Source organism: Lacerta agilis, chromosome 1, assembly GCF_009819535.1.
Source record: "Lacerta agilis isolate rLacAgi1 chromosome 1, rLacAgi1.pri, whole genome shotgun sequence".
NCBI classification, from domain to species: Eukaryota; Metazoa; Chordata; class Lepidosauria; order Squamata; family Lacertidae; genus Lacerta; species Lacerta agilis.
In genome coordinates this window covers 80,157,492-80,180,015 of record NC_046312.1, presented here as the reverse complement: position 1 = coordinate 80,180,015, position 22,524 = coordinate 80,157,492, and the positions used below count along the sequence as shown (strand labels likewise).

The 22,524-nt window shown below is 46.9% G+C and overlaps 2 protein-coding genes and 1 long non-coding RNA gene across 5 annotated transcripts; 2 read left to right on the top strand and 1 right to left on the bottom strand.

The window, feature by feature from the left end:
- Positions 1–690: 690 nt before the first annotated feature.
- Positions 691–12,434, top strand: LOC117051609. The gene is made up of 2 exons (XR_004427194.1): positions 691–920; positions 10,793–12,434. It is a non-coding gene; the product is annotated as an uncharacterized LOC117051609 (long non-coding RNA).
- On the bottom strand, positions 11,908–19,942 carry YPEL4 (yippee like 4). 3 transcript variants are annotated; one of them, XM_033158143.1, is made up of 6 exons: positions 19,867–19,942; positions 19,476–19,512; positions 17,682–18,005; positions 17,316–17,359; positions 13,711–13,819; positions 11,908–13,065 (listed from the first exon to the last, which is right to left on the bottom strand). In XM_033158143.1, the coding sequence occupies exons 3-6, from the start codon at positions 17,820–17,822 to the stop codon at positions 12,976–12,978; spliced, it is 384 nt and encodes a 127-aa protein (XP_033014034.1). In that variant the 5' UTR covers positions 17,823–18,005; positions 19,476–19,512; positions 19,867–19,942; the 3' UTR covers positions 11,908–12,975. The 3 variants fall into 3 exon arrangements, with proteins under 3 accessions (XP_033014034.1, XP_033014053.1, XP_033014044.1); XM_033158162.1 differs by lacking the exon at positions 19,867–19,942 and adding an exon at positions 19,635–19,653; XM_033158153.1 differs by lacking the exon at positions 19,867–19,942 and having other exon boundaries at positions 19,476–19,580.
- LOC117042220 lies at positions 19,157–21,359 on the top strand. Its single transcript, XM_033141777.1, has 3 exons — positions 19,157–19,318; positions 19,654–20,060; positions 21,274–21,359. Exons 1-3 carry the CDS (start codon positions 19,157–19,159, stop codon positions 21,335–21,337), a joined length of 633 nt encoding a protein of 210 aa, XP_032997668.1. The 3' UTR covers positions 21,338–21,359.
- Positions 21,360–22,524: the final 1,165 nt, after the last annotated feature.

Below are 22,524 nucleotides of genomic sequence, written 5' to 3'. Positions count from 1 at the left end.
CTTGTAATCGATTATGAGGGGAGGGGTTTAACCTGATTCCCCCCCCCCCGTTTCATTCAAGTTGGCACCCCTGACCCCCATCGTTTAGCCCAGACACTGAGATCTAGCTCTGGTGGTTTTTTGGCAGTTCCCTCACTGCTAGAAGTGAAGTTACAGGGAACCATGCATAGGGCCTTCTCTGAAGATGGAGGGCACAAGGAGAAGGGGACGACAGAGGATGAGATGGTTGGACAGTGTTCTCGAAGCGACTAGCATGAGTTTGGCCAAACTGCGGGAGGCAGTGAAAGACAGGCGTGCCTGGCGTGCTCTGGTGCATGGGGTCACGAAGAGTCGGACACGACTGAAAGACTGAACAACAACACAACTTAGTTATACAGTACTGTATAGTCAAATGGGCAGGGTACTGTTGTAGTAGTTGTTATCTTTGTTGCAGTAGTAGTAGTAGTAGTAGTTGTTGTTGTTATTGCTGTTCTAACAACGATCCCCTCGCGCGCCTCTGCTTCAGAACGAACTTTCCCCACTGACCACCGAAACAAACAAGCTGCAACAACAGATCGAAAGGTTGTAGCAAAATCCCTGTTTGCCGGGGGCGCGCGCGCGCGAGGGGTGGGCGGCGGCGCGTTGAGGCGGGGGGGGGGGGAAACGGGACCGCGTCCAATGAGAAGGCGAAGCCCCTCTCTAAAGGGTTAACGGGCAGCCAATGGCAGCCGCACGGCGCGGATCCCCCACACGCTCCATTCAAGAATCTCAAGTATTCAAGATGGACGGAAGGGAATGCGGAGAGGAGAAGCGGGAGCTGCTGCTTTGAGCGCCTTCCACTTCCATGCCCGGGGGAAAGGGGGAGGAAACTCCCCGCAAGTTTCCACCTCTGCCACTGGCGGAGGCGAGAGACGAAGAGAAGCCCGAGAGCTGCTGAAAGGGTAAAGGCGTCCAATGGCTCGCGAGGGGGGCCCCCTCCCCTCCTCCGGCGTCCCTCGCACAAGCTCCGTGTCTGAAGCGCGGGGGTTCGGGGGTGTTTTTGTGTGGCGGCTCTGTGGAGAGGAGCGAAGGCTGGACGGGGCCCCGCCCGGAGTACTGCTAGAGACCCCCGGGGAACGGAGGGCGGCGACCTTCCGAGTCTTTAACCTGCCTTCCCCGCCCCCGTCCTTCCAGCCCCCCACCAGTTCCACTCAAGCTCCCTTTGGCGAGGCTTCTCCGGGCAGGGCGGGGAAAAGGCTTCCTCCGGCCAACCCTTGGCTGGTGAAAAAAGCAGGAGGCGAAAGTCCCCCAAGAGCCCTCGGGGGGCCACTCTCTCCCGTGTCCTGGGCCCAGGAAAGAGGTGTCCCATGGGAATCGGAGAGTCCGGAAGAGCGAGTCCCCCCTCCAGCCTTTGCAGGTCTCCAAGAGTAAACCGGATTGCAGGCACCCCTTCTCCCTGCCCCCCCCCAATATGACACGAAGGTACCTCGGACCCTCTTTTTCCTCTCAGGGCTTGCGTTCCTTTGTGAATGTGAATGCAGAGTAGAAAAAGCTGGAAGGGTTTTATGAAGGCACCACATTTCCAGCCACTATGGTTATGGAGTTGTTTGCATTACAGGAAATGCAAAAGGTGCTTTGAGTATGTGCTCTTGGGGGGGGGGGGCTGTATCACGTGTTCAAAAAGTTATGTGTTCTCGGTTCATATTTATTGTTGTTGTTTAGTCGTGTCTGACTCTTTGTGACCCCATGGACCAGAGCATGCCAGGCACTCCTGTCTTCCACTGCCTCCTGCAGTTTGGTCAGACTCATATTGGTAGCTTCAAGAACACTGTCCAACCATCTTGTCCTCTGTCATCCCCTTCTCTTTCCCAACATCAGGGTCTTTTCCAGGGAGTCTTCTCTTCTCATGTGGTGGCCAAAGTATTGGAGCCTCAGCTTCAGGATCTGTCCTTCCAGTGAGCACTCAGGGCTGATTTCCTTAAGAATGGATAGGTTTGATCTTCTTGCATTCTCCTCCAGCACCATAATTCAAAAGCATCAATTCTTCGGCGATCAGCCTTCTTGGTGGTCCAGCTCTCACTTCAATACATTACTACTGGGAAAACCATAGCTTTAACTATACGGACCTTTGTCGGCAAGGTGATGTCTCTGCTTTTGGATCCCCCCAAACTAAGACATACACACATTGGGGTTTGAGTTGGGAGGTTCTTGCATGTCCTCATTGGTAGCTCAACAACCACACTTTGGTAGCTCAACAACCAGCAAGTCTGAGGAGGAAGGCTGCCTAGGATAAAATGGGATTCTAAAGACCTCAAGCTCCCAATATCTAGAGGGCTTCTCCAGCCACCTGATGATTCTTTAGCCTGCGTTGTTTACATTTTTGCCCACTGGAGACCCAAGCCTATGCAAAAACCAAGCACATGTAATGGTTGTAGCTCAGAAGGTCCCAAATTCAACCCCCAGCATTTCCAGGCATGGCTGGGAATATCTCTGTCTGCAACCCTGGAAAGCCATTGCCAGTCAGGGTAGACAATATTTAGCTAGATGGACCCATAGACTGATCCAATATAAATCAGCCCCTATGTTCCTGTTTGCATTGACCGGGGGAAAGTGATGTTCATTAGGACAGCACTGTTGCCCCTTGGGGAATAAAGTTTCCCATTTAAGGGGAAACATGCAAGGTTACTTGTTGGGGTTTATTTTTCAGATTTAGCAGAGGCTGCTGGGTTTTATGCACATCTGTGGCAGAAGCATCTACTCACAGCGCGGCTAAAGGCAATTTCAAATGGCTGGTATGTTGACAATGGACGAGCTCAATCCGTGCAGACAATATATATATGTTGTACAGATTGAGAAAAAGACCTAAGAAGTATTTGTGTGAGTTATCCCTGACCTAAGCAATTCATCCTTGCTTTGGGTGCAGTTTGACCAAGGTAGATGTTTATGGTATGCTGCCAATGTTAAACCGTATTAAGTCAGACCTGCAGTTCCCATCATCACAGTTCCTTTAAACTAGGTCAGGCTTTCTCAACCTCGGCCCTCCAGATGTTTTTGGCCTACAACTCCCATGATCCCTAGCTAGCAGGACCAGTGGTCAGGGATGATGGGAATTGCAGTCTCAAAACATCTGGAGAGCCGAGGTCGAGGAAGCCTGAACTAGGTGGTACACAGCCCTGTTTAGGGAAGTTTTTAATCTGTGACATTTTACCAGTAATGTATTTTAATATTTGTTGGAAGCTGCCCAGAGTGGCTGGGGAAAACCAGCCAGATGGGCGGGGTACAAATAATCATTTATTTATTTATTATCATTAATGCAGAGTCAGTTCATACATAATAAACCAGCAGCTTCCTGAAGGGGTTTGCAGTTTAAACAGATGGAGGGATAGAATCATAGAATCAGAGTTGGAAGGGACCCTGAGGATCATGTGTTTGCATAAAGTGAGAATTAAAGTTGAGAAAGTAAGGAATTGGCTAAATAAGTATTGCTAGCAAGACTAGACTGTATACAAATTTGGTTGCCAGCCCAATGGGGTTGGGGAGAGAAGAGGAACTGACTTGACCAATTATTATTTTGCTTCAAGTAATTGTCAGAAAAACCAGGAAATGTCAGGGTTGTTGTTTTTCCCCCCTCCTCAGTTTGCTTGTTTCTGGAGCTGTGCATTTTGGGTGAATAGATACCCCCTGGTAATTGCTGAGTCCTGGAAAACCCAGGGACTGCCCAGGGACTAGAATTTTTATTTTAGTAGGTAGTAACCCTATCTAGAAACAATAACATAATACTGTAAGGATCTTTATGCCATCTGATTTTTTTTCAGGGGTGGAGTCAGCAAATTTTTTACATAGCTTGTTTGGAAATCTTTGTTCTCCATTAGATTTCATGTTCTGATAGCATATATAGATTACTAAGATATTACATTTCTAAGTAGTTGGAGTGGAGTAGGGTGGGAGCTTCAAGGTGAGGTACCTCTTAGCAGTGTTCAAAACTCCCATTGTTCTAGGCCAGGGATCAGCAAACTTTTTCAGCAGGGGGCCGGTCCACTGTCCCTCAGACCTTGTGGGGGACCGAACTATATTTTTTTGAAAAAGAAAAAAAATGAACGAATTCCTATGCCCCACAAATAACCCAGAGATACATTTTAAATAAAAGGACACATTCTACTTGTGTAAAAACAGGCCGGATTTAGAAGGCAATTGGGCCGGATCCAGCCTCCAGGCCTTAGTTTGCCTACCCATGAATCTAGGCGCATTTTGCGACAGGGAATTTCATTTGGACGGGCAGTTTCTGAGCTCTAGGTGCAGCACTGTGCCTAATATTTCAGATTAAAAATGTAGAGTGGAAGGAAAGGAGGACGTTTTTCTGCCTCCCCACTTCCAGTTACTCTCTGAAGACTGGAGAAGAGACCCTCTTAAGAATATTAGGGGGGTGGGCAGGGGAAGGACTAGACCGTGTGAAAAATGAACATAAAATTTTAGCTGCAGTTCTTTCATTTTCTGCTTTGTATTCTTATAAAAAAGTGCCTAGACATTCCATTGTTGCACCCATAACCTAAGATTAAGGTGCCATTTAGCTTCTAGCTTTCACATCTCAGTTTCTAATCTCATGGAGATGCCGGTGGGGCAGCTGTCTGTACAGGGCCAGCTATCTTCTAATATGTCCCACCCCCTTGAAGACAGTAGGAAGGAAATCTCATGTGCCCTGTCCAGGGCTGATGCAAAATTTCGCTGTCAACAGGGGCATAGCTGTGGAGTGAAGGGGTATAGGGTCCAGCATGTTTGCTCCTCCTCTGTGCTGTTGATGTCTCACCCATGACTCATAGGAACAGAGGAAGCTGCCGTATGCTGAGTCAGACCCTCGGTCCATGTGGCCTACACTGACTGGCAGCAGCTCTCCAGGGTTTCAGGCAGGGTCTCTCCTAGTCCTACTTGGAGATGCTGGGGATTGAATCTAGGACCTTATGGATGCATAGCTGTATTTTGGCTGTTCCACTGGCATGTCTTCTCCAGTAAAATGGCTTTGCTAATGTGGCTCTGCCATTGTACTGGGGGAGTCCCACCCAAGGATCTGCCGTGGCAGCAGCATTCCGTCTGTATAATGGGATTTCTGCAAAACTAAAGCCCTTCAGCTAATGTTACTGTAACTCAAGTACAGGATTGTGCCCTCAGGTTCCTCATAGTGCTTTACAACTAATTGCCACCAATTCAGTTCAACAAAGCTCAATTAAGTGGAAATATAACCACTATAACCATCTTTAACATGAAACCTGACAAAAGAGCTATAGTAGCATGAAACTGGATTTCGAAGGGGCAGAGGAACCAGAGACCAAATTGCAAACATGCGCTGGATTATGGAGAAAGCTAGAGAGTTCCAGAAAAAACATCTACTTCTGCTTCATTGACTACGCAAAAGCATTTGACTGTGTCGACCACAGCAAATTATGGCAAGTTCTTAAAGAAACGGGAGTGCCGGATCACCTCATTTGTCTCCTGAGAAATCTCTATGTGGGACAAGAAGCTACAGTTAGAAGTGGATATGGAACAACTGATTGGTTCAAAATTGAGGAAGGAGTACGACAAGGCTGTATATTGTCTCCCTGCTTATTTAACTTATATGCAGAATTCATCATGCGAAAGGCTGGACTGGATGAATCCCAAACCGGAATTAAGATTGCCGGAAAAAATATCAACAACCTCAGATATGCTGATGATACTACCTTGATGGCAGAAAGTGAGGAGGAATTAAAGAACCTTTTAATGAGGGTGAAAGAGGAAAGCGCAAGATATGGGCTGAAGCTCAACATCAAAAAAACTAAGATCATGGCCACTGGTCCCATCACCTCCTGGCAAATAGAAGGGGAAGAAATGGAGGCAGTGAGAGATTTCACTTTCTTGGGTTCCATGATCACTGCAGATGGTGACAGCAGTCACGAAATTAGAAGACACCTGCTTCTTGGGAGAAAAGCAATGACAAACCTAGACAGCATCTTAAAAAGCAAAGACATCACCTTGCTGACAAAGGTCCGTATAGTAAAAGCTATGGTCTTCCCAGTAGTAATGTACGGAAGTGAGAGCTGGACCATCAAGAAGGCTGATCGCCGAAGAATTGATGCTTTTGAATTATGGTGCTGGAGGAGACTCTTGAGAGTCCCATGGACTGCAAGAAGATCAAACCTATCCATTCTCAAAGAAATCAGCCCTGAATGCTCACTAGAAGGACAGATCCTGAAGTTGAGGCTCCAGTACTTTGGCCACCTCATGAGAAGAGAAGACTCCCTAGAAAAGACCCTGATGTTGGGAAAGATGGAGGGCACAAGGAGAAGGGGACGACAGAGGATGAGATGGTTGGACAGTGTTCTCGAAGCTACTAACATGAGTTTGGCCAAACTGCGAGAGGTAGTGAAGGATAGGCGTGCCTGGCGTGCTCTGGTCCATGGGGTCACGAAGAGTCGGACACGACTGAACGACTGAACAAAGCATGAAACCAAAACATTATTAATCAAGGACACTTCTCCCTGATCTGGTGATCTTTTACAGTGCAAGCCTAACCATGTCTGTTCAGAAGTATGTCCTATTGAATTCAATGGGGCTTACTCCCAGGTAGCAAGGGTTGGGATTACAGCCTTGCTTCCTGCTGTGGGGCAGTTGTATTGGAGTGACTGTTCCATAAACTCTGATCAGACCACCTGAATGTGTGAGAAAAATCAGAGCATCCTGCACAGACTGGAAGAGATGATAGATTGCTCTGCCACCAAATACTAAGGCCTTAAATGTGCAGCCCACCAACTTTATTTCACAGACATGCACAATTACCTGCTTTCAAGCATCAGTGTGAATTGACAAACTGCCTCCACTCTGTATACAGGATCCTAACACTCAAGTTTGGACATGTGAGCATCATTGGATTTTGTGTCTTTACACCTAGTCAGAATTTTAGATTCCAGTGCTCTTCTAAAAACATTTTAAAATATATTCTATATACTCAATCCATTCTGTTGCTAGGTGCAATAAACTTGAACCAGTCTTGTTTTTTTAAACAAACAAACAAAAACCGTGAGTGACGAAATATTTCTTCCGGAGTCACATGAGGTAACTACAATTTAAACTGCCTTATTCAAAAGTGATGTGATGTCCTTATGGTACAACCCATATATGTAATCTCAGGGAACAACTCTAGGTGGTCTCTGTGTTACCTTTTCTGTTTAGATCAATATAACTTTGGCGGAAAGCTGATCAGTGTTCGGAGATGTGTTTCAGTGTTCTTTAACTATTTGTCTTCTATATTGTATACTAGAGGCTGGTTTTGTTTCTTTGTGAAAAGGGGAAAGTTCTTGGCTAAATGGGCAGTTTCAAATGCTTTCATCCTTGCCTTACGTAGTATTGCGTTCACAAGCAGCTTCCTTGCTCCTGAGCTCGGTCACATGCAGCAATATTTTCTTGCAGTTCCAACAAAACTTTCATGCTTGTGAATCCTTGGAGGTGTCCTCCCAGTAAACTACTGTACTTACCTTAATTTATTTGGAAAACATGCTTGAGTTCAGTTAAGAAATTGTCTCTATCAAAGTCATGCATACTTCTATTTCGTTTCTCTGGATCATCTTGATTTTGTTAATTACATTTATTTTTGCTTTTACACGTTTTTTTTTTTTTACTTTTATATGAAGCCAAGCTTGGTATTTTTGTCTTCCAAGGTTTTGCGGATTGTTAATGCCTTGGGTTGTCCTTGCCTCTGATTATTATTTTTAGAAGTTAGCAATGAATAAACATAGAACTGCTATCTGTCAAACATACGGTTCTCCTCTTAAAGAGGTGCAGTGATTAGATAATGGCCTCAACCAATATAACAGTCTGAACTGAACTGCAGTGTCGGAGAGGTTTGCCTACACTATCTTTCTTAGATCATTGCAGCTATCTTCCGCTGAATTTGTGCAGCCAAGAAAGCCATGCAGACTAACTGCAAAAAAATGTCGGGATCCAGCAAAGATCTCTGTGTGTAGAAGAAGAGGTGTAGCCAACACAATGCCCTCCGGAGTTGCTGGACTACAACTCCCAGCGTCCTTGACCGTTAGCCATGCTGGCTGGTGCTTATGGAAGTTGTAGTCCAGAAACTTCCGGAGGGCATAACTCCCCCACCCCCGGTGTAGAATATAAAAGCCTGTATGGGTAGGGAGTGGGCGACTTGTGTGAGAAGAGAGATTATATTTGTGGTGCAGTTCACTTGTCTAGTTCTTTCACTTGAAAGCCTTTTCTCTGCTCCCTTTGCTCCAGAAGTTTGTTGTCATTTCCCAAAAATTCAAATTGCTTCATATCTAGTTGCAAGGTTCAGCACTACTGGTAGGTGAATGACCTGTTGGTAAAAGATGAGGGCACCCTTTCCCACCAGCCGACGTCACAAAACTATCAGTCCCCATTTCATTTATGGCACAATTCCCAGCCAAACCACTTAGCCACTTTGTTATAAATACATGTGCATTAATTTTTACTGGTGAGCTGTTTGCTGGTTCTCTTTCAGAGGTCTCAATAGGCAAGGTTTTGGTTCTGGGGGTCAGAGTTCTGCCCTGGGTTACAACTTTTTTTTAACCTAGTGTTCACATGAATCAAATTCCAAGGTCTTGTGGTGTGGTTAGCATGGGATGTGGTTACGGCAGTGGGGTGAGACTCCCAGCCTTGACTGACAGCACTCATAGCTTTGGAAAATAAACCTCCCACACCTGCACCTCTGTTTGCCATTCTGCCCCTTATTATCTATTTGCTTTTAGTTCCTCTGGGTAGAGCATGTATTTTACCCTGTACTTTCAACCCTGTTTGCCGCAACAGAGCTTCTGGTAGTTACTTGAAAACAATTCCACCCAAAGTTCCTGTTGGAGGCCCACGGTGATATTTATAGCATCCATAGTGAATTCCATAGGATCAACAGATCAGGTCAAGTTAATGCTTCAGCCCTCAAGCCTTACAGACCACAGCCAAACCAGTCATGCAGCAGTTGTCTGCATCAGGCAACAGTTGCAGGACAGACTGTCAGAGGACTTTGTTGCATATATTTGCAGAGCTATGGTAAGGCCTTTATATGCTGCTTTTTGGACATACAGTGGTACCCCGGGTTACGTACTTAATCCGTTCCAGGTTACAGTTCATAACCCGAAAAGTACACAACCCGGAGTGTAGGTAACCCGAGGTATGACTGTTCACACACAAAATTCTGCATGGTGATAGCCTATATCAACCATTCAGCATATATTGTGGCCCATATAGTAAATCACACTCTTGTCATATACACCAGACCACTAGATTGGAATACAGTGGTGCCCCGCTAGACGAAAATAATTCGTCCCGCGAAAATTTTCGTCTAGCGGGGTTTTCGTCTTGCGGAGCGGCAATGGGAGCCGCGCTCCGCAAAACGGAAAAAAAAAAAGACGAAATTTGTTCGTCTTGCGAGGCAGCCCCATAGACTTTTTCGTCTAGCGGGGCAGCCTCCCGCTAGACGAATGCTTTCGTCTAGCGAGTTTTTCGTCTAGCGAAGCATTCGTCTAGCGGGGTACCACTGTATATGCATTTGGTTGGCACGGAGACACATAATTGTTGTTAATGGAAAAATGACTTCTGTGTATTGAACAGTAGTGAAGATTAGTTGGTAGCTACAGTAATAGACATGGAATCAAGAAACCTAATGTTGCTTATCCCTGACTCTGCTGCCTACTAGATGATTTGGAGTGTAAAGCTACTTTTTCTCCATTTGTCTCAATCTTCCAAGGGCATGGTGGAAATGGAAAATCCCAGATCTTCAGTATTTGTATATGAGATTGTATGTAGGGCCAAAAGTAAGAGACGGGTGGTACAGATTTGAATCATAGCTATCAACTTTTCCCTTTTCTTGCGAGGAATCCTATTCGGAATAAGGGAATTTCCCTTAAAAAAAGGGAAAAGTTGACAGCTATGGTTTGAATCCATACCCAGAAATATGAAGACATGAATCCTATTGAAAGGTTTAAAAAGGTAAAGGACCGCTGGACGGTTAAGTCCAGTCAAAGGCAACTATGGGGTGCGGCACGCATCTCGCTTTCAGGCCAAGAGAGCTTTCTAATCACACAGGCTAATCACACCACAGGCAGCTTTCCGGGTCATGTGGCCAGCATGACTAAACCGCTTCTGGTGCAACAGGACACTGTGACGAGTGTCAGAGTGCATGGAAAAGCTGTTTATACTTTCCCACTGCAGCGGTACCTATTTATCTACTTGCACTGGTGTGCTTTCGAACTGCTAGGGTGGCAGAAGCTGGGACAGAGCAACGGGAGCTCACCACCATCGAGCGAATTCGAACAGCCAACCTTCCAATTGGCAAGCCCAAGAGGCTCAGTGGTTTAGACCCCAGTGCCACCTGCATCCCTAAGAATCCTACTATCCTAATATCTAATGATTATTATTTTTAAGGTGGCTTATTTCTTATACTTTCATCTTGATGCAAAGTATTATCCTCTGTAGAATTAAAACAACAACCCACAAATCTCAGGTTGGAATTAAAAGAATACTAAGACACCGAGGCATTTGTGGGGAGAGATAAGAGTTGAATCCAACTTTCTGGATCTAGCTGGCTGTTCAGTGGCTAAGCAAATGAGACACCATACTTGCACTAGAATAAAGACTTTTCTGATCTGGCAAGTAGGGAGTTTTTTAAGCCATCTTCTAACAAGAACAGACATTTCCTTAATCTTGTGCCATTCCAGTTCACACTTAGTGAATAGCCTTCTCACTGTAGAAGTGGAGCTGGTGGGTGCAGTGACAGAGAGCAGTTCGGCAGTAGAAAGAAGTTATTCCATCTACTTTTACTCCCCTCCTTCTCTAGGTGGACCTTCTGAAACCGCTTATAGAAACACCAAACTGGATGTTCCTGCTGAATGAAGACCAGAAAGGACGGTTGAAATTATTTGGGCACTACAGCAGCCCAGAGGACACCCCAAAGAAAGCAAACTGATAAAGAGTTAAAATGAATCCCCATTGTCTTGGGCGAGGTGAGAAGGTGGTTCTCTTGTTCCCACATAGGAATTCGGAGAGAGGGAAAGAGTGCGTGAAGAGCCTCCAGAGGCACTGGGCATGGCCCCTGTCCAAGGCTCTTTTCACATTGTGCTACTGTCTGAGCCCAACGCAAGCAGTGCAATGTAAAAAGGGCATTGGGTGGGTGGCCACAGCAGCATGAAGCCTCTATACGTCCATTATTGGCAATATTCAGGGGATAGGCATGGAGCCTTGCTATGTGAGGCAAACGGAAGGTGTAACTGAGAAAACGAATACTGCCCAGCAGCAGCACAACATAGCTCCTGTGACAGCTGAAGTGCTCCCATCCACCCCAAATATATATGGGGCTGTTCAGCATCAACTGCTGGGTTAGGATAGTTCACAGGCCAACATGGTTTGGCACCTGAGTGGAAACTGAAGGGTTGTTGCTTTCTTGCAAATCACCTTTGACTGTTCCGAGGAGTTACAGCAACCTATTGCCTAATAAATGTTACCGCTTCTTTAACTGGGTGTCTCCTGTGTTCTCAAAGTTGCCGAATTGCTGGTAAATGTTAAAATTTATGGGAAAGAAAGCTCTGACTCATTCTAGATGTGGAAAGGAAGACATGGGCAGCGACTTCCTGGAATATGGTAATTTGGCACACACAGTTCTGATAAGTTTTCAAATGGGGAGAAACTTTGTAGCTTGTATTTTATTGTATATGTGGGTTTCCAGATGCTCATCCCAATGGTGCTGATGTTTGGTTACTTTAAAAGAAAAAGAAGTATTAGTGGGATTTCCAAGTTCAAGCCATCAGCCGTTCTTGTTTCAGAGAAGTCCTCTTGGGACGTTTGGCCAGCAAGCTTAATCCTTGTGAATGTAACTGCTAGATTTGGGCAGCAGCCGCGCAAGGAAGCAGGAAAAGAGAAGCCATTAGTAGCATGGCTCTTTTTGATTTTGTTTGGGTTTTTTAAATATAAAACACCTTTATTATACAAAAAGAAATATATCCTGCGCTGGTGACAGTGCTGAGGCTTTACCCCCACCTGCCCCCCATCCTGTCTTCATGTGGGGTGGGGGGATGTGGGGGAGCCATGGTGCCCAAGGTTCACAAGCACACGGCGACCCAAAACAAAAGAAATAGACTCCATAGAGTAGACATGGGGGGTAAACACCACGGCAGTGTCAGGGAACGGGAGGGGTGAAAGGGGTTGTGAACTACCATGGCTCCATGTGGAGAGGGGCTGCTCCCCCCCCCCTACCTCTAGGATCCCTTTGTTTCCTCTTTGAGAGGGATTTCCTCTCCCCAACACTGGTAGGCTGTCAAACACAAATTTTATTTCTCCCAAGAAAGGAGAAGAGCATAAAAAGCTGCCTTTTCCTGACTCAGACCCTCTTGGCCCTTCTAGCTCAACCTGGTCAATATTGATCGGCAGCAGTTATCCAGGGCCGTTGGGCAGAGAGCCTGTTCTAGCCGTTCCGTGAGGTTCTTTAAAAAAACAACAACTGGAGATGCCAGAGATTGAACCTAGAACCTCCTTCATGCAACACTTGCTGCTAAGCCATGGCATCTCCTCAAGAGCTTGCCCTGTGCCCACAGCCCTTTCCGTCCTGCTCCAGGAAGGACTGCGTTCTGTCTTACGCAACGGACTGCAAAAGTGCAAAACCTGCCTGCAGTTCTGGATGCCACTGCTTGCTCCGCCCGAAAGGCGCTGTCAGCGGGGGGGAGGGCAGCATATAGATCACGTGGAATCCAATCCAACACCCCCAGCACTGTCCCCTGAACCCTCTGAGCTTCCCCTTCTGCTGTAAGGGCAGGGGTGGGGTCCTCCACTCTGCGAATCCAGCATTCTTAGAAAGTACAAGAGGTTTGGGAGAAGGGTCCTGGTATCTCCACTCCCACGGGTGATGCTATGCAGGAGGGCTGGGGTGAGGGGTGGGGTGGGTTGGTTGTGCCGGGATGCCAGCTGTGGATGTGGGGTTGGGAAAGGGCAAGGCATGCTACGCAGGAGGGTGTGCGCCCAGAGTCCCCCTCAGTCCCAGCCGTTGTCCTTCACCATATGTGACATCTCAATAATGTACTTCCCTTCTTTGTACTTCTGGCTGGTCTCGAAGGCTTGTTCCTGGCAAATGAGGAGATTGGGAGAATTAACCCCATTTGCTTCAGATATCTGCCTAAAAAAAACCACACACACACACACACAAACTCCGTAGAATCTGCAGCACCCAAAACACAAAAGTTGCTCTCATAAGAGGTGTGTGAACAAAAAAACCACCCACAATTACAACAGGGGAAGTAGGAATCAAGAGCTTCTACTAGTGTGGCCTGACAGCTAGAGGCTGACATTTCTAAGTGCCATGGTTTCTAAGAGCCAGTGTGGTGTAATGGTTTGACAGGACCTGGGAGAGCAGGGTTCAAATCCCCACTAAGCCATGTCACCATCAATCAGCCTAATCTACCTCACAGGGTTGTTGTGAGGATGACATGGAGAGAAGAACCATGTACACCACCTTAAGATCTTTGGAAAATAAAGGTGGTATATAAATGTTATAAATAAATAAAATATAATGGCTTTGAAAAGGACCTTGTTGCCCACATGCAGGGCATGGGGTCAGCCTGGCCCTTCTCCCCAACTGAGCAGAGTCAGAGACAGGTTTTCCATGGCTGCCTCGTTTTGACTCTTTCCAACAAGGTTGCTTGCAAGAATCCTGTTTTGAAAGGGGATTTATTGTCTAGACTTTGTAAGCTACCAGTATTCAGTACTCACGTATTTCCAGCCCAGTGTTGTCTTGCAGCTTTCGCAGAAAATGTCAGCGACTGAATGGAGACCGGTGAGCAAGAGACGTTGTTCGGCCGGACCACAGCCCACATTAACCCTGCAGTCAAAGAAATTAGAAGGCACTGTCTCTCTTTATCCTTCTCAGAGTTCCACCCTGCTCTGTTCTACCTCACAGGGAGTTTAGCACAAACACTACGCAAAGAGGGTGTGAGGAACTATGTTTTTCCTAACACTTGTGCATTTGCTCACATACACACACACACACACACATACAGACAGAAAAAAAATAGGAGGAGGAGGAAAAGAAGAAGAAGAAGAAGAAGAAGAAGAAGAAGAAGAAGAAGAAGAAGAAGAAGAAGAAGAAGAAGAAGAAAGGATTTCAAGCCTCATCACTTTTTCATGTGATTGGTTTATGGAACGATCTCAGCAACTGAAACATGACTTACACAATTGGGTATGAGAAACCAAAACACATCTCAGCAGTTCCTGTTTCCAGATAAAAACCTATTAAGCACCTATTTTCTTTAGGATGCAGAAGTGTCACATCTAAGCTTTAAAAATAAATAGATTTAAGGATTTTGGCTGAGTGTTTTCAGCTTGATAATGTGTTTAATGCTGTTCCCATACATATGGTTCTTTTATACTAGTGGTATAAATATGCTGTTTTTATATGGCTTTAAAATATAATCATGTTTGACGTGGTTTTAATAAGTTTACATTGTGAGCCACTTTTTTAATCCACCTGGTGGGAAAGAGCAGCATATAAGCTTTTTAAATAAAACAAATAAATCACTTCCTCATGCCTTTACCGTTTGTCTTGAAAAAGAAAAGAAAAGCCAGCCTATTCTGCTAGGAACCAAGATGGGGCACTAAAACAAGAGAAGAGTTCTGAATTCAATCCCACAGTGGCCTCCTGTGGCCATGAGGAGAAATACCCAGTGTGACTGGAACACATTCACATTGTAGCGAAAGAACCATTCCAATTCCACACTGGTCCCTGGGAAGAGAAAGCTCTGACAGATGTGTTTGATCTTTACTCAAGGCAGGATATCTCTGCCTCGTCCCAGGCTTGATGGTACATGCTTAGCTGTAACACAGAGGCTACCACAGCCAGCTGAACAATTGTCTTAGGAGTTTGTCTTAAAAGCTTGCTGTTCTGTCAGCTGAAACATAGGGTGTTCAGCCTATGACAACTTGAGGGCCATAGGAAGTGCCAAAGGTATAAACTTCAGGGAAGCTTAAAAATGCTCTCCAATCCAACAGTAGGGGGAAAGAAACAAAACAACAGGCTCCCCTGCTAAACCAGGGGCCTAGAAACAACAAGGAACCTAGAATAACTCAGGAAGTGTCACTTGCATTTGCCCTGGAAAGTACAAATATCATCTCCTAAATATAAGGTTCTTCAGCTCGTCATAAGAATCTCTTACTATATAGAGAATCCTCATGTCCTGCTTGCAGGCTTCCCAAAGGCATTTTGGTTGGCCGCTGTGAGAACAGGATGCTGGACTTGATGGGCCACTGGCCTGATCCAGCAGGGCTCTTCGTATGTCTTTAGGTCATGTTCTTATCCTAGCCAATGCCCTCTTGGCATGATAAAGCAGATCAACCTGGTGGAAGCAGGAGGCAGCCAGACTTGAGTTACTGGAGCCAAGGACCATCAAAAGACTAGTGCTTTCCCCTCATGATTTCAAACCGATCTACATTGAAAGAAAAGTTAAATTCTTCTAAGATGTGGAATCAGGGGGCTCTGGGGCAGAGGGAAAGAAATTCAGATCTTACCCTTACACTAAGATTTGGTCTCCCATCAATTACTTCAGACTAACTCTCCCGTGAGGTGTAAGGCACCATAACTGCATTCCTTGTCTCTCTTTTTTGTGGTGACATCCAAAAGGGCGATAAACCCAGTTTCACAGCTGGAATAAAAGCTATTCTATAACATTTGTTTAGATGAAGTGTTCCATTCACCAGTTACAGGTGGGTAGCTGTGTTGGTCTGCCATAGTCAAAACAAAATAAAATAAAAAAATTATTTGCAGTAGCACCTTAGAGACCAACTAAGTTTGTTCTTGGTATGAGCTTTCGTGTGCATGCACACAAAAGTTGGTCTCTAAGGTGCTACTGGAAAGAATTTTTTATTTTATTTTGTTTTGTTCCATTCACGTTTGCCCAAGTAAGGGCAAAACCAGAATGCTACCGGGGGGAAAGAGCCATTGAATCATCGCTCGCTTATTAAATGCGCCAGCTGTCAGACAATGGTCAATTTACCAATACGAAACTATCAATAGGAACTTTCCACAAACTGTAAAAGTTTGCCATTCCCCACAGAACTGGCCCAGTAGGTCCTTGCTTTTGCAAATCCCACAGGTTCCTACCACTGAGAAAAGAGCATCTACTTCTCAGGCAGAAAGAATTCGCCACTCCAAAACAACAGTTTGCTTGGCTAGGTTCAACAAGCATGGCAGAGGAATGCAAGATCCGTATGACTCAGTCAGTCTGCCTTGGAACTAGGCCTTCTCCCTGCCAAAGGCCAATTAGAAATGAAGAGAAGAAAAAACTATGTACTTTTCTTCACTGTCAAAACCATGGCACACAGGGAGGCACCTAGAGAGAGCCTTCTGCACTATGAGCTATATTTTGCATATATTAGAGAAGTCTGAAGGATGACCAGCATTCCTCTGGCACATCTCTATGTAGTGAGGCAGGAGATTACTCATACATTGGCTTTTGCAGATGCATTCAGTAAGAGTCGTCAAAAGAGCAGAGGAACGAAGGGTTCATCTTGAAGGAAACAACATAGATAAGAAACGCTCTGTAGAGATTCTGATTAATTGTTAGATCAGAGGGAAGAGAGTTCTCATTGCCAGCAATTCAGAATCAAGGGTAGATCATGCTTGAAGGTCAAGAGTGCAACATCCTGTGGATGGTTGAGCCAGCACCCAAGAGAGCGAGCGAGCTGCAAGGACACAAAGCAAGATGTGAGGAGTTCCAGTGCAAGGTCTGGTGGTGCTACCATTAAGTTCAGCAGGATGATGTAGGGAGGAATCCAGCGCTGAATTAAGGAATGACCATGAGACTTTGGGAACAAAGACTACAATGACAGAAATTATGCACTATTTAATTTCTCTTAGATGTGCTTCATTTCTAAAAAGAGAATGGCTCAGGTGTAACGCTAGCTAGATGTCATCCTTGCTGGCTGATGCCCTTATCCCAAGCCCCAGGGAGTGGGTGCTGAGGGGCACATATTCAGAGGTAATGTTGCTTTGTTCCTCTTGAGTTCCAGAGCTCAGTATGTCAAGCTCAGATCATCAGAATGCCTACATAGTATGGAATGCTGAGTGAGGTATGATGGATAAATGCCATCATATATAAGACCTCCCCCTGGAAATACTCAAATGTAACCCTAACCCACCCTACCCTAGCAGCATCACTCTATATTTCCCTCCTTCTTAAGGAACGGATGAGATGTAGCAGTGATCTACATTCTTCCGGTGCGAAACGAAACCACCTCTCTCCCTCTGCCTCTGCTCTGCTTCTTCCAATCTCCCCCGCATCCCCACCCACACCAAATAAAACCAATTGCAGTAGGAGACTCACACAGAATTGAAAAGATAGGCGCGACCATGACTTCCCTGGAAAGACTGTGGAAATAAAGTATAGGAGTTACGACCCTCTCCTTTGCAAGGCTCTTTGACCCACTCCCCCCACAAACCCAACTGCTTTGCTTCAAGGCAGAAATCCCCAGATATGAGAAAGATTAGTTCTCTTCCTGGACAGACCGATAGGTATTGCTAGCAAGGTATCCCACCAGTAGGGTGCCATTTTTTTTAGAAAGTGTCCTAGTCGGGCCCTGGGGTGGCACTGCTTTGGGGGAATCACTCAATGCCAGAGATCCAGGAAGACCACAGATAAAATAACAGCGATGTAGCTAAACTTTCTGCCATGTCCCAGGGAGGCAAGTACCTTGGAGATGAGCTCATCGTGCTTGGCCAGATGTGCCCGGCAGTGAACACAGCTGTACGTTCGGTGGCACCGGGGCAGGTAACTGCGGAAGGTCTTGGTAGGGAGGCAGGCAGCGGGTGGCGCTGGCTCACAGCTGGGCATGACAGGCTGGAGAGCAATGCCCTGTCTAGGGGGGGGAGCCGGCGCTGTGCAGCCCCCACACAGGCGGTCGCAAGTGAAACAGCGAAGCAGGTTGGCTAGAGCCGTGTTTCAGAAAAGTGAAGTTTGGGGGGGCTGCACTGCCAGGGCCCCCCCAGATGAGAACCAGACCGAAAGCGGAGTCACCTGTGGAGAGACAACGGCAAGCAATTATCAGCCCTGGGAGAAGCCTACTGTGTGTGTCAGACCCAGGAGGAGGTGATCTAGGCCTCTTCTGGAGGTGGAAGTTATGGCATGTCCTGCACTACACAGCATGGAATGTGTATTTGAGCAGACAGAAAGCTCAGTGGATTCATCTGGAATAATTACCACTTGGCCCTCGCTCCACATTCAGACAGTTCGGTAATTAGAATCCTCCATCCACCTCTATAAAAAGTCAATGAAAACGAGGTGTGTGTGTGTGGGGGGGGGAATCAGTCTGGTTTTTACCAAATTCAAGAGGGAACTTGGAGAGAGACAGGACCTTAGTGCTAAGCGGTTTGGGGTCTGCACGATTCAAATCCCTGGCTCAGCCTATTGTTCTCATTGTTTACATAAACAGGCCCACAACTCAGGTGCCTTGAACAACATGTTCAGCTTATCCTCACAACTTTTGTAACCTTAATTGTAGGTTAAGGCCATGGTTTCATTATGCTTTTGCTTTAAGCATAATTGTATCTGTGCAGCTCAAGCCTACGTATGTTTACTCAGAAATAAATCCCACTGAGTATGGTATGATTCGCTCCCAGTTAAGCCTGCACAGAATCAGAGTCTTGGGTTTTGCAATGCCCGTGATCTGAAAGGCCCATCTGATTAAGAAACAGCTTTTCTGCTTTTACTGCCTTATACCGAGTCAGGCCATTGACCCTTCCAGTTCAATGTTGCCTATGCTAACTGGGGACAGGGCTTCAGGAAGGGGGCTGTCGCAGACCTGTGCAGAGATTTTGCCTGGCGCCTTCTGCATGCAAAGCAGCTGTCCTCCCTCTGAGCTACAGCCTTCCAATTGTAGATGTTGCTATTACACAGCATGTCACATAACCAATGACTCTGGCAACGTTGGAAAACATTCTGAAATATGCAGAGTGCCCTAAGGCCTCTGAGCAACCTTTCAACGTTGCATTGCCTAAACCCAACCCTCTGGTGATGTACCCCGCTGCCCCTTGCACTAAACGACCCCCACCCCCACCCCGCCACGAGCAGCAGCCTCGGATAATATTCCTTTTTCCGACCCACCCTTGTCACGGGCCTTTTATTGTGGCTGCAAGAGGGCCCTCTACCGGGGCCTCGACGTCATTTCCATGCGTGTTCATTCAAAGCCTCCTCCCGTCCGCCCCCGTTCTGACAGCGACTCTCGGCCGCGCGAGCGCGCCCCCTATCGGCAGCAAAGCGGCATTACAACTCCTCTCCCACAAAAGCTGACTTTCGGAAGCTCCAGCAGCAGCCTCATGCATTTGCCCACCGTGCGGACATGGGCCATTAGCGCTTCCCAATCCGTCCTGCAGCAGCAACAGCAACGCCGCGCGCAACTCCGGCTCCCGAAAGAAAAAGCAGCCCGGGTCCAGAGCAATGCCGCGCGAGAAGCATCCCAGCAGAAAGCCCTGCGCGCTGCTTTCTTACCTTGCTTTTCGCACTTCACCCGTCCACTTCGTCTCTCCTAGAAGGGCGGGGGGAAGAAGGGAGAAATCAGGGGTAAGAAAAAGTGAAGTGGGAGGAGCCCAGGTGTGGGGGCGTGCGGGGGGGGGCTCGAGGCGTTAATCACCGCAGAGTCTGACTCACGTGGCTGCCTGCGCGGAAGGAAAATAAAGGCGGATTTGGCGTCGCGAAGTTCCCAGAGGGACTTGGCCGGAGGGGGGGGGGTTGGGGAGCGGGGATCGGGCTCTCTCGGCGCGGCACGGTGGTGGAAACGAAACGAGCAACTCCCCAAGAGCCCCGCGAGCGAGGGAGGCAAAGTTTCAGCTGCAGCGGCGGCGCCTCCGCCTCCGCCGGCTTTGCCCTCCGCGCTGCTCACCTTGAAACCTGCGCCCGGGCGCGTGTGCGCGGCGGCGGCGGGGAGCTGCCTGTCCGTGTCTGCTCCTGCTCCTGCTGCCGAGCGGCGATGGGTCGCGTCCAGGCGAGCGCAGCTTCAGGGCCGCCGAAGGGCTGCTTTTGTGCTTCGTCGGTAGACGAATGTGGCTGTGTGTTGTGGAACCGCATCATAACATTGTGAGTCATCCATCCCTCCCTCCCTCCTCCTCGACTCTCTTCCTCCCCCCCCCTCCCCGCTCTTAGCCTGCTGCTACGTCAGAGAGGGGCCGGAGACACGGATCAAGGAGGGAGGGGATAAACAGGGGCCACCAGCACCACCGCAGCAGCAAGGATGCAGGGCGCAATGGGCACGCTGGGGTGAAGAGATCGGCGGAACGGGCAGCTGGCGATCAGGGAGCCGGGAAAGCGGGGGCGCTGCTGGGGTGGCTCCGGCGACAAGGATGGCGGTGGGGAGGGAGAAAGACGCGCAGGTGATAAATCCCACGTTGCGCGCCCGTGGCAAACTCTGACGCAGGGAGAGAGGCGAGAGACGCAGCTCAGGGTCACGGCCTGCAAATCTGCAATATCATTCTCCGGTGCACTTCTCCACCATCACCCCAGCCCCCAAAACATATAGCCACTCACTTTAGGGCTTCCAAGATCCTGGCGACACCCCGAAACGCAAAGGCCCAGATCTCTCAACGCTCTTCAACCTTGACAGGCTCAGTCATTGCTTAGACTTTCTCATCCCTACCCCGCACCCCAGTTGGCATCCCCTAACGAATAGGTCGACAACCTCATCATTCCCTCCCCCTCCCCGCAACGTGATTGCCAAACGAATTTGGCCTTGGGATCAATGTGGAGCCATTAACTCCAAGAGGAGTTTGGGCGTCCAGTTCTGTCGACGAGGAGTAGCATCCATTTAGTCTGTTACTAAGCAGCAGCAGGAAGACCAAACACGTCCTGCTGGTGCTATAGAGACTTAAGAAACACTAGCCTTCTTCCGTGCAAGCATACACCACAAGCAGGCTGAAGGTCCAAGTTGGAGGCACACCTATCTGATATGATAGATCAGCTTCTGTCGTTTTAAAAATGTGCAAGCTTTTGAATTCTTGAGTTCTTCAGCAAGCAGGTGCTGTCTCCAAGTACAGGTACATCAATGTTTGTTTTAAGGACTTCCACAGTCACCCAGTTCATCTCCCTTAGGAAGATTGCATGCTAAACTATTTTGTGTATTTATGTTTGCCTTGAGGAGCTGCAATTGCTTCCAGTGCTAAAAGCCATGGAAACACAGCTGGAAACCAGCCCCTTGATGGATCAAAACCTAAGTTGCCACAAGTTGAATGAAAGTCATGCAAATAGGGCCCTAATAAAACAAAAAAACAGGCTCTTTTTGCTGGTTGTGTTCTAGAATGACAGCACTCCCTGATCCTTTGTACTTCAGTTTCCACTACAGTACCATGTCAATTTCGTAAGTTGCAGACATCTCATTCTTCCCTTCTCATTTTAACACTCAAATAGTAGTATAAAAACTGGGTCTTCTGTGGTTAATAAGCCACCTTTAAGAAACCACAAAACAGAGGAGAAAAGTCCTTTTTTTATTAACAGTGATGTTTGCAGTTAAATCAGTGGTCTGATGCTCACAACATTTTTGGTTGTGCTACTGACTTCAACAGTCTTGATCCAATCATGTTTGGTACAGAAGCATCTGGAAGCTGTATCTTGTTATGTCCTTCAAATAAAAAGGATCCAAGATCTCTGTCATGGTAATAGTGTTCTGAAGATGACTCTATTCTTGCTGAAGATGAATATGGGCTGTACCAAAGGAATTGATTATATTGACTCATTCCTTTCTCATTTTCGCTTAATCTTTTTTTCTCCCTACCTTTTGCTGCCTCTTTGATCTCCTTCAAACGTAGCCTACATCTGGACACCTAGGGTCCCTTTTATTTATAATACTATTTATAGGCCCTTTGCCCCCTTTTGAGCACAGCCCATTCAAGGTGGTTCACAATGTCATAAAAGCAATACATACAGCAATCCAAAAACCCAGCAACAGCAGCAGTGTTAGCAAATATTTGAAAAGGTAGACCAGTTGAAACAGATCAGCAATGTAAATTTCCTGCAAATGTGAAGAACTATTTTAAGATGGGCAGTTCCCCCCTGCCTCTGCCCCCCTAACAATGAAGGCTTTATTTAGGAGAAGGCAATTCTGAAATAAATGGGCTTTTTAAACCCACTGAAAGCTTTGCTGGTTGGAGGCTAAAGAGCTGCAAGAGGAGAAAGTTCCACAGTCTGGGGACCACTGCCAAAAAGGCCACCTCCCACACTTGCTGCTGTTTCTGCTTCAGTCAATAACTAAGTGGAGTGAGAAGGGTACCTTCCATAGCTGCAAATGGAGAATGGAGCAACATGACCCCCCCAAAAAAGCTATGTAACATAGTTGTGGTTTAATAATAAAATATTATGAACATTTCCCCTAATTTAGAACTGACATTTTAAAGGATGCAAATGAAAAAAGCATAAAATATCCTGTTGGGTGGGCCTGTTCAGGGCAGCAAGGCAGACTAAGGCAGGAATCCCATAGTCACTTGCCTTGAGTAAGCTCCATTGAAATCAATGGGACTTACTTCTGTATAGACATGTACAGGATTCTTCCGTA